Source organism: Embiotoca jacksoni, unplaced genomic scaffold, assembly GCF_022577435.1.
Source record: "Embiotoca jacksoni isolate LCO1_2020_lvr unplaced genomic scaffold, fEmbJac1.0.p SCAF_32, whole genome shotgun sequence".
NCBI lineage: Eukaryota > Metazoa > Chordata > Actinopteri > Embiotocidae > Embiotoca > Embiotoca jacksoni.
In genome coordinates, this window is record NW_027185384.1 from 1,099,707 (window position 1) to 1,113,377 (window position 13,671).

At 44.6% G+C, this 13,671-nt stretch overlaps 1 protein-coding gene across 9 annotated transcripts in view; it reads left to right on the plus strand.

Moving 5' to 3' along the window:
- The first annotated feature begins 4,072 nt into the window (after nt 1-4,072).
- magi2a (membrane associated guanylate kinase, WW and PDZ domain containing 2a) overlaps nt 4,073-13,671 on the plus strand; it is a 199,443-nt gene continuing 189,844 nt past the window's right edge. For all 9 annotated transcript variants that reach the window (XM_069164921.1, XM_069164922.1, XM_069164923.1 and 6 more), the window contains exon 1: nt 4,073-4,528. In XM_069164921.1, the coding sequence (XP_069021022.1) occupies nt 4,228-4,528 (301 nt within the window). In that variant the 5' untranslated portion in view covers nt 4,073-4,227. The remainder of the gene's footprint in view (nt 4,529-13,671) is intronic.

Genomic DNA, 13,671 nt, shown 5'->3' on the forward strand with positions numbered 1-13,671 from the left:
ATGTGTTTGTGCAGCATGTCCTCTTTAACCTATAATTTTCTCCCACTGCGCAGTGTCCCCGGCTCGCCTCCATTTTTCTCTGCCAGTTTCAAGCAAAGCCAGTGATGATGCTGGCAGGATCGAGCCGCTCATCCCTTGGCACTTCTTTATCTGCGGGTTTGGGTAGGGCGGGGGAGGGGGGGGAGTCAAGCAAGGGGAGAGACGGAGTGAATCGTTTCCCGGGCCTCGAGGTCGAGCAGATGGCGGCTAAGCAAACAGGTCAGATGCCTTGTATGGATTCAGGCCGAGTGAAGAGAGGCCGACCGCACCGATGGCTCAGAGGGAGCAGCTTCAGTTCGATCGCTCCGCCGCCGTCTCCAGCGTGATGTTGTGAAACAACCAGCCAAATCACAAAAGTGGCCGCAATGGCAGCGTTCGCTCAAACGCAGTCGGGTATTAACTTCCTCTTTCATTGGCAGCGGAAGCCGTCACCAGGCAGTTTCACTTTATTCCTGACCGGCTTTAATTATCTTGCAGTGAGACCTGTCATAACCATTACATCATGGAGCCGGGCGGCGGAGCCGTCCCGGGGCAGCATCGCTGGCTGAGCCAATGAACTCCCATCTGCTCGTCTAGATGTGACTGATGGCTGAACGGAGCGATTTCCTGTGATTTGGATCTGCAGGAGAAGAACGGACGCTGCTGCTGCTGCTGCTGCTGCTGCTGTGTGTGTGTGTGTGTGTGTGTGTGTGTGTGTGTGTGTGTGTGTGTGTGTGTGTGTGTGCTGAAAGAAAACAAAAAACGAGTGGTACGGAGAGTACTTTAAAAAATGTTCTTCTCCAAACATACGCATTATGTTTAATAGCGGTAACGTGCACTCTCATCAACCCACCCGTACGGGGCTGGTTGTTCCAGGCCGCAGCCCACCCGCCGTATCTCACACAGTTTAATCCCGCGTTGTTTTCCCAGCCCTTTCGTTCCCCGAACTGTTGATGTTCTCCTTCCCTCCCCGGCACTTATTCTGCCACGCGCAGAGCATTCCTCTCCTTGTTCAAACACTGCCTCCAGAATTCCTGCCCTTGTTAAAATGGTTCCCCTTTTTCTCTTTCGCTTCCTTTTCTCTTTTTTTTTTTCTTTTTACATTTTCACTCGCCAGGGCTCCCACCTCTGGAATGCAGAGGCACTTCTCCAAATCCCGCGGAGGAGAAAATGATGCATTGTCTGTCGCCTTGTTGTCATCACGACTCAAGGACGGCAAAAATGGTTTTGAGGAGAAATTGATTGCAAAGCGGTGGCGAGTTTGATGCTCGTCTTTTCCCAGCCCTGAAAGCTGCCGTGTCCTCCTTCTGAAGAAGAAGAATTTTATTTGTTAGTCTCTGACATAACGTGTTTTTTTTTTTCTTTTTTTCTTTTTCACACGCATTAGTTACTTGACCTCTGCAATTAACCCATCCATAAGAGGTCAACACACACCTGTAGCAGTGGGCAGCTGACGATTACGTCTGCAGGTTCGGTAAGTCGGCGGAGAGCACTTTGAGATGGATGTTTTTCACCGCTGGACCCAAAGAATTGAACCAGTTGATCCTTCACTCCCACAACCTCGCATCTTAACCTCGAGGCCACGGCTACCGACTGAAAAACCGACGTGTGCTGTTGCACCTCTTGAAGAGCGGGGCTGTCGTTATCGCGGCAGACATGCAAGTCATTCCCTTTATGTTTTTTTCTGGGAATTTGATGCAAAAAAAAAAAAAAAGTGACGAGGTAATTGGGATCCTTTACATTTTGAACCAGGATTTTAGCATTAAGACATTACAAATATACTTTATGTTTCCTTCTGGTTGACAAACTACGGCTGTTTCATTTTTGTACTGCGATTTTGTGGCCCCTAGTGGTCCCCAGTGTTATTGCACTTAAAGGCACCTCAGCATTGGCTTTAGTTTTCAGACCCAGAGACGACTGTAAACGCCATTTTTTTTTTAGATGTCGGTTAGGTAGTGTCTCACTCGGGTGTATGAGCAATGTGGGTAGTCGCGTTAACGTATTGTTAGCGTGGCATCTTTGTCGGCGAGGTGTTTGACCGGTGAAGACCCTCCGGGTGTCGTTCTGCAACATGGTGGCACGTTACGTCTACCTTAAAACAGTGCATAAATGCAACCTGAGGGGTTTTTACATTTTTCAATTAAAAACATACACATGTTGGTTATTTGACCGGCTTTTTACATTATATTTCCTTTAAAAAAAAAAAAAAAAAAAAAAGATAAGTTTGACATTTTGGTAAATATTAATTCGCTTTCTTGCTGCAAGCGAAATGAGACGATGAATACCACATGAGGCCAGAGTCGGTCCACCGTGGACAGCCACGCCGAACGTCACGAATTTCTCATTTGAGGCTTTGTAAAGGATTCACCTGCAACAACAGATAAACTGCGTTCGTTAGAATAGCAGTCATCATTATATGTCTCTGGTGTTATGGCAGCAAAGCAGCAAACAGTCATTACAGAAAATGAGCTTGGTAACTCTGAGGAGAGATGTTAGAGGAGGCTTCATCACAAAGCGGATTGGGAGTTTTAAAGATGGCAAAAACCCATGAAGGAAAAACCCACAACACACACTTGTTTGAAGATGGATAATACCCAGTCAATTCTCCATTTGCTTTATGTCCTTCTCCTCTAGTTTGAGATAAACACAAGGGGATTTTCCCCTAAGAGCCATTTCTTCTGGCGCTTGACGGCAAACTGACTTGAGTGTGCGTATCGTAGACGCTGTTAGACGGAACAAAAGACGCTTCTGAAGTCTGAGTGTCATTAATGTGGAGAAATTCTCGCTCGACAAATACTTGCGGCCCTTGACAGTGTTTCATAAAATACAAACTTCAAGGGGAGACCTTGAGGGTTTTAAAAGAAATCAAATCTTGCAGTCAAGTTCACCTGAAAATCATAAAATATGTTTTTACGACTTCACTGGGAATAAAGTTTTTGAATCAAGTGAGCTTTGTAGATCCCGTGTGGAACCAGAAATAGACTGCAATTGATGTAGGCCCACGTTCAAGGGGAAAAGAATGACAATGCAAAGTGGGGGGGAAAAAAATCAATTAGAGTTGAGTCAGTTGATCTAATTTGAAAGTTTTAGGAAGTAATGGTATGAAACACTCTGATGATTTGAAGTGCCTATGACTAAATGTCAAAAAGAAGACATATTTGTGGTGCATGAAGCTTTTTTCTTTTATCGCTGCTCTGCTGCCGTACCAGTGGAAATACCGTTAGTCTGCTTCTCGCTTTCGCTTTTCTTTTTTTTTTCTTTTTTTTCCATGGAAAGCTGGATTTGGGAAAACCCTTGCCTCTCTCCTCCTCCTCCTCCTCCTCCTCCTCCAGCCTTCACATCCGGGTCAGTTGGGTTGGTTGGAGCTGGATGCTGCCTTCACTTGCCCCTCGTACACTTGTATACTTTGAAGTTTGGAAGTTGTAAACATATATTCTTGATGGAAATACTCAAATTTGAGCGCTTAAGACTGTGCTAATTTAGAAATCAACTTTAAAAAAACAACATTACGTAGTGCAGTTATAAAAGCTTATAAACTAATTGACTGATTAATTAGCTGATGCGTTTATATGCTATAGCATAGAGTTGATAGATGACATAAAGTTAGCTAGTTCTTTAGTAAGCAATAAAAAAAAGTTGTTGCCAAGCAAGCTCAGCTATATTCCCCTCCAGGAGCAGGTCCATTACAATGATTATATTAATTTTTATGTTGGAAATTGGAACGATTGCAAATTGCCCTGGCCAGACGACCAGTGATAGATCAAAGTATCGCATAAATTGTCCTTAATTCTGTTTTACAGCTTTAGTTTCTGCCTCGTTTGTATTGTCTTTTAAATGTAACTGCATCTGTGAAGAAGTTTAATTTGCCTTGTCTCTAAATGTTGCTGTATAAAAAAAACAAAAACAAAAACAAACAAAAAAAAAAAACTTGTCTTGCCTTTACTTCCTCGCTGGCTCTCTTGAGCCTGTCAGTTCCGATCTTTGAGACCGTCCATGAAGGCATCACAAGTTGGGCAGCTCTCAGTTATTCCAAAGGCAGACTGATGATCCAGCTGCTGTGCGCGTGAGAGTGTTCGCTGACATGGACACAAGTGGCGTTTATCGCTGAAACGGGACACATTGCGGAGTTACGGGAACACCGGGGGGACTTCAAAGAGCGACAAAACTTCTTCCACGGCCGCACTCATGTGATTTCCCCTTGTTTGAGCCATGTCCAAGAGCCTGAAGAAGAGGAAGAACCACTGGACTAACAAAGTCCACGAGAGTGTCCTTTGCAGGAATGAGGAGGGGGAGCTGGGGCTGGAGCTGAAGGGCGGCGCAGAGAATGGACAGTTCCCGGTTATCGGCGAGCTTCTCCCGGGCGTAGCGGAGTGCCACAGCGGCAAACTCTTCCAGGATGAACTCCTGCTGGAAGTCAATGATACCCCTGTGGCTGGACTCACCACCAGGGACGTCCATGCTGTGGTCAAACACAGCAAAGACCCCGTCCGACTCAAGTGTGTCAAACAAGGTGAGGTTTTTTTGTTGTTGTTGTTTATTGTGCTTTCACGCCAACTTTCCCGGATTTCGTGGTTGTTGTTTCTTTTCCGGAAATGTTTGCAAACCGTTAGTTTTTTTGTTGTTGTTGTGCGCTTTTGTGTTTTGACAGCACTGCTATTGTGTCCTAAAACTGATACTCTCCGCTGTGCTCGGTGCGTGAAGCAAACAGAGGAAAGAAATCGAACTTTTTGTAATGGTTTTTTTTTTTCTTCGTCTTTTTTTTTCTTCTTGTTGCATGCACATAAATGATTCTCCTTGACACAGAGGGGTTTGAGACGGGTTTTGGTGGTGCTGTTTGGGTTTCTGCTGCTGTTTGGCTTTTAAGGGGGTGTGTTACATTTGTGGCAGTCAGAAAATACACATTCCAGCAGGCCATTACTCATAATTCAAGTATTTTTCATTTAGCAGTGTTGCTTGAACTCGTAACCACAGACGTACTGTAGAAAGCATTAGAGAGGCTGTGGGCAATGTAATGTTTTCTAAATGGCATACATCATCTGCATGTCAATCCAATATCCTTTGTGTAATACCACAGATATAAACATTGGATTAGATTAGATATTGGATTAGATGAGATTGCCTTTACGGTTTACTCTTCTCAAATTCCCACACAGACAAATGTCAGCACCGCATTACAATCAAACATGTATAAGATTAAGTTACACTGACACGCATTTTAAATTCATGCATTTTTAAGGTTGATAAAGCTGAAGAATCTAATCAATCAAGTAGTCCATTGAAAGAGAATTAATCTGCCGATTTGGTTTGTTGATTAATCCCTACTGTTATTTTTTGTTCAAACAAAAATGATCAAAGTTCTGTAGTGTTTGTTTCTTAATTGTAAATGGCTAATTTAAAAATGCAATGATTATTCGATGAATTGATTACCTGATTGACAGAAATTTAATTACCAACTATTTTGACGGTCCAATAATCATTTTCAAATATTATTCTGATGAACAAATGCCCCCCCCAAAAAAATCTTGATTCCACCTAAAGTGTGAATATGTTCTGGTTTCTTTCGTCATCTGTGATATTAAACTGAACATCTGTTGGTTGTGGACTGTTGGTTGGCATAAAACAAGACATATCAAGCTGCTTCTTTTGGCTTCGGGAAACGCTGGTCAATGTTTTCCACTCTTTTCTGAAACTGAAAAATCCAAACGGCTAATCAGTTAATGGAGAAAATAATCAACAGATTAATCAGTCGTGAAAATAATCATTATTTACACTGCTGGTGTGGTTTTCTTTGTCTTCTGAGATATACACTGAATGTTTTTAGACTAGGCCGAAGCAAGAAGTCTGATTCTGTCACTTTTGGTTCATTTATAGTAATTGAGAAAGTCATAATCAATCTAAAAAGCTGTTAATTGCGTGCTTTAAAGTCTGATACTGGGATTTAGTTGTCCATCTGACCAAGTGTAACCTCTGGGGTACTTTTGAGTTTACCTACTTTCTTTCTTAAATTGCACTACATTTTCAGTTTAACCTTTCATTCACAAATATATATTTTTTTGCAGAGCAGTTGTTTAAGAATGTAATATTTATTCTCCAATTTGTGCTTCATTGAGTGGACTAAATTGGATTCGGAAGGGATATTGTATAAATATTAGAGCAAATCGCCAAGTCCCTATTTCAACATTTGTAGCGGTGTCACGGAAAATGAAATATACCATAAAGTATGAAAAGGTCACTGTTGGCTCAACAGACACAGCAGACGTCCCCTCGGGAACAGGCCAGAGAGCGGTTTGGAGTTGGACAGAGCGGTGGATTGCTTGAAGCGAGGGCTGCGGTTGCGCTGGAGGCGCACGAGGCCGGGGCCGTAGTTGATTGGAGAAATGTTTGCGTCGCGTGTAGCGCGAGAAGCACGCGCGTTGTCGAGGTCGTGTAAATTCGCCGAACTCGCGCCGACTTCTGGACTCCATCCGCGTCAGCTCCGCCGTCCTCCGGATGTAAAGCTCTCCTGTCACGGACACACTCCTCTGGCCGCCTGCGTCTTTGATCCCCGCGGCTAATGACGCTCGGTGTCTTGCGTCCTGAGCTGAGACCTGGATCTGTGGGATCTCATTTTGGGGTGAAAAATCAGCAAAACCCTGTAAGAGGCTTTGGGATCAAAGTCTTAGCTTATATATTTGTGCGTGCGTGTGTGTGTGTGTGTGTGTGTGTGTGTGTGTGTGTGTGTGTGTGTGTTCAGCGTCACACAACAGGGATTTATTCAAAGGGCAGCCAAGCCTATATCAAACTAATGTGTTACTTCTTTTTCATGAAATATTTATATCCTCAAGCGATTGCCGAAGTGATTGATATTGTCCCATAGCTCTGCTCGCGTTTGCTCGATCGGTTGTTTACAGTGTCAAGTTGTTTTTTAAGATGATTGATGTGTACATTAAGTAAATATTATGGTGGAAAAACCCACTTTGGTGCAGCTGCGTGTTCAATAAGAGATATTTTTCACTTCCAAGCAGACGGCGCATTAACGCCTTTTAATCTGTCTCGGAAGATTCTGTATTGAGGCCTCGAAGAGCCAAGTTCAGTCCACTTGTTTTATACGGAGACATTTTTTTTATTTTTTTATTTATGGTTATTAGTTTGTTTATAGCTTACTTTTATTCATCTCGGAGACAGTTTTCCTCCAGGTGTTAAGAGTCACTGAATGCTTTCCAGTCAATGCCGAGCCTCAGGAAAATAGTTGTATTCATAAGCATATGTTTCAAGCATGAAACGCGTGCAGTAATAATGACAGGGTTGTGGTATTCTTTTAAAATTGCGAGCAGTGTTTACACCCACGTCGGCGGTGTGCTTGAGGACAGGCGAAGGGTTTCGTCAAACTCGGCTTATAAACAAAACCTTCGCTCGCACAGAACGGCACATTCGGTATTTGAGGTACGTCGAAGAACAATGTGTCTACGTGTTCACGACTCCCATTTGAGGACGTTGCGTTCGTTGTAAAACATTCAGAAATTGTAGCCGTCCTTCAGCGTAACCTCTATTTTATCTTCTAAAAAGCTGGACAACTTCAAATTGACAAACTGTCAGCCATTAAACTTTAAACCCCCTCACTTATTGCTTCACAATGGGGACCATCTTACCTCTCAATAAAAGTCATAAATTGTGCTTTGTTTTGCCTCCTTTTTACCCTCTAGCCAAGGAACGGGGTCACTGACCAGCCTTACACGCATGGTCGATCTCCAAAGGATGTTCGTGGCCTTTCTGAATAATAGATCAAGTTCTCTTTTGGAGTGGTCCGCTGCCTCTCTTAATGCCACAACCCTAAAAGTGCTGTCCCTTTCTGCAGGGGTATCTCGTCCGGATTGCACAACTTTTACTATGTAATTTCCAAAAAAGAATCCAGATCCCGATTCTCACTTTCTCCGTTATGGTGAACATGAATCAAGTTTATGCATTCGAGCACTTCATTTCCGAACGTGATGTAATACGGCTTTAATATTTCATGTCATCTGAAATTCCTTGGGCAGTGTCCCGTCTTACCCTCACACACATGCACACGCACAGTATCGGGTCTTTTATTAGTCTCTGAGGTGAGGATTAGATTAGTTTGCCATCAGCAATCAGGTCCGCCTTGTAGACTATAATTAGGATCTCCACAAAACACTAATGGATATATAAGAGAACATAGGGCACAATTACATTGGAGACGAGATGAGTTGTGCTCGGAGCGAGACGTTATGGATCATTTAAGGACGGCGCTGAGACGGTGTCCTGTGGCGGCTGCGCGTCGGCGTGGTTTTGATGCCGGTGAAAGATAACGACACGCATTTTGAGAACCGTCTGTCCCGGAAGACGTTCGTCGCGTTGCGCTCGGTTGTTCACAATGAAGTCAACAGAAATAGCTGTGTAACTTCCACATGGCTACTAAAGCTTGCACGGCAAGTAAATGTTGAATCAGAAATTACAGAAATAGTTGGAAACGGCCCGTCTGATCCGATGACGGAAAGTTTTTTTTTTTTTTTTTTTTTTTCTCTCGAAGTTGGAACCATAAACTGGATATAAAAGTGGACGCAGCTTCCAGGTCTGGAAAATGAGGCTGGTGTAAAAGTACCATAAGCTGAAATACCACAGAGTACAACTGGAGGTCGGCTCCAAAAGGACTCCCCGTTCAATTTGTCGCATGAATTACGCAGTCATTACTTTTTTTCCACGAGCTATTTCAGTGTTGTTAACTAAAGTCACTCCTTCGTATTAGTTTTCTGGCTGTCCATCTGAAAATAATCCCGTCATTAATTCGAAAAATAGGCCTCATGAAGCAGGGCTGGAGGGACGTATGTTTGATTGACAGGCCTGTGGTACACTCAGGTTTCCGCTATAAGTGGGCAGGACGCATTGTCGTCGGGTTTCCAGTCAGATCAAATCGGATCCCAGTTCGTCCAAATATGGTCACTTCCTGCTCCAAACCAGCAAGACGGTGCCGGCCAAAATCGGAACTCGAGACTTCACAACGGCCGTTCACAAACCCCAACGGGCGACGTCACTGTTGGTTTGCCGCTTGGTTACGACAAGCACTTCTGAAGGGCTAAATCGGCCTCCCGAAGGAATGAACTAAAACACCATTATAGTTCCCCAAACCGTCCGAGAAGACGCACCTTGAAACCTGAAAGACGAATGCACCCCTCTGGAAACGGGTCAGTGACACTCTTCGGAGACTTGTCGCACCACGAGCAACAGCAATCAGATTTTCGCGAAGCGCCTGTTGGAAGTGTTGCTTGTCGCTCGCACAGCCAGCACGCCGTTACAACCGATCCCCGATGGCACGAGCTCATTGTGTGCACGAGGTAAGCGCAAATGATAGCAGTGGTGCACACTGACTCTGCTACCTGTGGTGACGGGTAATTCACCGGTGCGACGCCTTTAATGTGAAACGGCAGCAGAAGGAGGTGATCGCTTTGAATTAGCAGAATTAACACAGCAGATGCAGCTCTCGCTGAGTGAAATAATTCAGGATCAACTTTGAATGACAAGTGAATTAAAACTGACAGGTTGGTCACTTCGGCACTGTAGGAACCTGTTTGATTGACAGTATTATGTCTACGCTGTTAAAAAAACAAAAACACATCCAGCATCGGAGTCTCTTCCAGATGATTTATCTGCTGCTTTGTGATTTCTTTTTTTTTTTCTAATCCTCCAGGTATGCAATAAAGCATGCAGAATGGATTGTAAACAAGCACACTTGCGTCGCAGCTGCCTGCAAAAACAGTAAAAAAAAAAAAAAAAAAGACATCACAAGCGTTACAAATCCATTCTCTCTTCATTCAGTCTCACCTCGGATAATCTGCATGAAGAATAAACTGTCACCTTGCCACAAATTCATAAACACTGCAGCTGAAGCGTCATGATAAATTAGCTCTACATCATAGTGACTGCTCCTCCCCCCCCCCCCCCCCCCCCCCCTCCGTCTACTTCGCTCACACGCACACACACTCCAATGCCCCAATTCGGTTTCCCATTTCAGCTCCAGTCAAGGATTAATGCAGCCGGCTATGGAGGCTGTCACTGCATCTTTTACTGCCACTACAGCAAGAAGCTCTTACTGTGGCCGCACTCCAGCGCGGCTGAGGAGCCGTATGCTGATTGAGCTTCTCTGAGTGGTGTTGGGCGCAGGTAAGAGCAGACGGTTTCCAGGTCAGCCGAAGGCAATCAGCGTGCTCGCCGGGTGCCCACTTAGTGGTCGCCGGTGTCGGAGAAAGTCATTACAGCAGCCGGAGCACGGCGGAGCCTCGGCGAGCCTGAAAATGGCAGACAGGCACGGCGGTCGCTTTCCAGTTTTCAAAGGTTGTTTCCGGCTAACTGCGCGGGACTCGAGGGACGCCGGCGTCGGTTGGCGTGTCAGCCTCGGCACTTCGGTTCTCACGGAAATATCTGCGCCAGGACGAATTGCCATGAAATTGGATTAGACATTAATTGTTCCCGGAGAATGCACCGTAATGGCTACGATGATCCCCCCGACTGACTTTGCAAATAAAACCATTTTTTGGGTTCAAGGTTGATTTCGGTGAAAAAAATGTCCGTATACAAAGCAGTTTCGGCTTTAGGTCCATTATGAAGCTGTTCCACATCTTTCCGCCACATCTTACTTCAACAAAAAGATTTGTACAGTTTTCAAGTTTCATTAAAGATTTACAAATATGCTTTTTTGTAGACACCTGAAGAAATTCGTGTTGGCTGACAAAGTTAAAAATCAAAGTTTGTTCTTGACCTCGGAGACGCCTGAAAACTTCTGTATAAACATAACGGAATCGCTGCAATGTTTACACCGGAGATTAAACAAGGCAGCATGTGCAGATTAACCATTGTTTGCTTTTTAAGATTCCTTTGCTTTGTTTAGCTCCCTTAAGAAAAGTATGAAAATAATATATTTGAATTGAAGGTTTAGAGGGCTCGAGTTATACGTCAGCATCTGAAGAAATATGTCAGTCATTTCCTGAATAATTTCTAAATAACATTAATAATTTTGTAGTTGTGTTAAAAAAAAAATCAAGTTCACCATTTCAGAGCTGTTCAGTGTCTGAACCGAGCTACTCTACCAGAACTACGCTGGTAGAGTAGCAAAGCCATTTATAGACAGGCTTTAATATATTCAGATGTGCAGCGGTGTTATAGAATTAAATTCAAAATGGAAAGTGCAGAAAAGGCTTTGAGTGAGAAAGAGAAGGGGAATAATGATGCAACAGATGTCTTACGATGGTTTCGTCCCTGAACTGAGACAGTGGGACAAGTTAAGCTTTGCGCGAAGATTTTGCATGCGGCAAAAAAAAAAAAAAAAAAACCTGAGAGTTTCCTCCACAGTGGAATCAGACCTCCCCTTCAGTGTGCTGACGTTCCCACCGAAACTGGTCTCTCTCCGGTGTTTGCCTGAGCATTTGGTTGAAACATTGCAAACACAAGTCTTGACACTAGGATGGGGGTAGCAGTGTGTTAGCAGAGCAGCAGCAGCTCCAGTCTGTGTCTGCTCAGGATGCGTTCAGGCACGGTGGTGTTTTGGCAGCGCTACCAGCCCCACCGTACACAGTCACTGTACTTGCGTGCGGTAATGGGAGGGGGGGGTGGGTGGTGGTGGAGTTGAAGTTTAAAAATATTCTCCAGGTCACATTTACATGCAGATACTGCAGCTAAAATGTGAGCCTTAATCTGGGTGGATTAAAATTGGAGCATATCTCTCTCGTCAGACACTTGAGTCGAACATCTGAAAATCAGGACTGAAATGATTTCTGCTTGAAGGACTTTATAGATTTCACTCCCCAACTTTTCCCATATTGCTCTGATCTTTGTATTCTGCACGTCTCCCAGGTTTCTCTGGCTATGCACATCGCTATTTTTCTATGCAACCACACAAAAACGTCCATATCGGCCAACAGTGTTTAACCCCAGAATCTATATTGGTGGAAATATATATAAAGAATATTGATATTACACGTCCTTGTTTCAGCCACATGCTGTTTTACTCGCAGGTCTCCACCCCTGGCTAAATAAGGACTACAGTACATGACCCCAGTCCTTGAATACCGATGATTCGGTTTGAACATTCAATACTAACGCTCCTACGCTGGCTGAGTCACCGTCTTCAGCTATGCATGAACTCCGTGCTGCATCGCTGGAAGCTGCGCGTAATGTAGAATAAAAGTATTTGTATAACATGAGCGCGTGTCGGCAGACGCTGAAGGTTAAAAGGGGGCAGCTCGCCGTAAGGTAAAAGCTGTTTCGCTGGTTTTAAAATCTCGCGCATGACAATCCACACAAAAGAAAGAAAAACACCACGCGGGCGATTCAGTGCATCTCAAGGGGGAGAAAAACCCCAGTATGTTACGACACTATCAAGTCAATGAGGCGTGTTTAAGTGACGGAATGACTGATGTGAGCGATGATGAGTCGGGACCGGCCACCGGTCTGTTGCGGGTTTGAAAGATGGGACGGGGCGATCCCCGCGAAGTTGTGTTGAGTCAGAGACGCACGCTGTTGTTGGGGAGCGAGATAATGATTCTCAGAGCAGTCAGACTCATCTGTCTTCTTGTCAGGGTCCCACTGAGAGTGTAAAGTTGCACCAGCGAGTGCAACATGGAGAGTGTGATACACAGACAGACCGATGCACGCATAAAGAGCTGCTATTTTGTGTTGCGTGCGTGCGTGCGTGCGTGTGTGTGTGTGTGTGTGTGTGTGTGTGTGTGTGTGTGTGTGTGTGTCTCTCTCTCTCTCCCTGGGGTCCGTGCACCACTTACCACATCCTGTCCAATCATGCTTGACAGAGGTTTGGTGGAGAGATTCTGATGTCGTTGCCTCTGTTACGCTGTCTGACTGCCAGGCTCACCTCTGGAGACAGGTAATGATAAGGCACACACACACACACACACACACACACACACACACACACACACACACACACACACACACACACACACACACACACAGACAGACAGACTCACTCGCACACATACAGTATAGCTGTCTTTCTCTGCTTGTCAACATCAACCATCTGTTATGGTAAGCTGAAGGACTGAGCAGTGGGGAGGCTGTAGGTCTGTGTCTGTGTGTGTGTGTGTGTGTGTGTGTGTGTGTGTGTGTGTGTGTGTGTGTGTGTGTGTGTGTACTGTCCATGTTCGTTGCTGTGCCCTTTTTAAATGTGGTTACCGAACTACGCCGGTCTTAGTTTGTGACTCTGTTGCATCATATTAACATGAACTGGGGGGTCGGGCTTGATGTCATTGAAAAATCTTTGATACCAATACCTTGATACGAGTCCCTGAACAATACTTTTTTCCCAATCCAATGTTACTAGCTATATTTTAAGAAAAACTAAATGACGTTGCACATTGCAGTACGAATCATGCAGTTCAGAGGGGGAAAATATAACCCAGGTTGTTTACTGCAGCTACAATTAATCAAAGTCCCCTAAACGCCTCACATGCAAGTTATCGTTTGACTATACAAGATCCCGACGCTCCTCAACGCCTCGCGTGCTGTCGGTAGTCGCTCGCTATCCGGCCACATGCAACTCGGGTGTGTGACCAAACACTGGTTTGAAAAGAGTGAAATAAGGCGTCCTAACGAAAGATTTATCCGAGTTGAAGCCGAGTCGTTTCATGTACGTGTTTGGACCTCTGCATG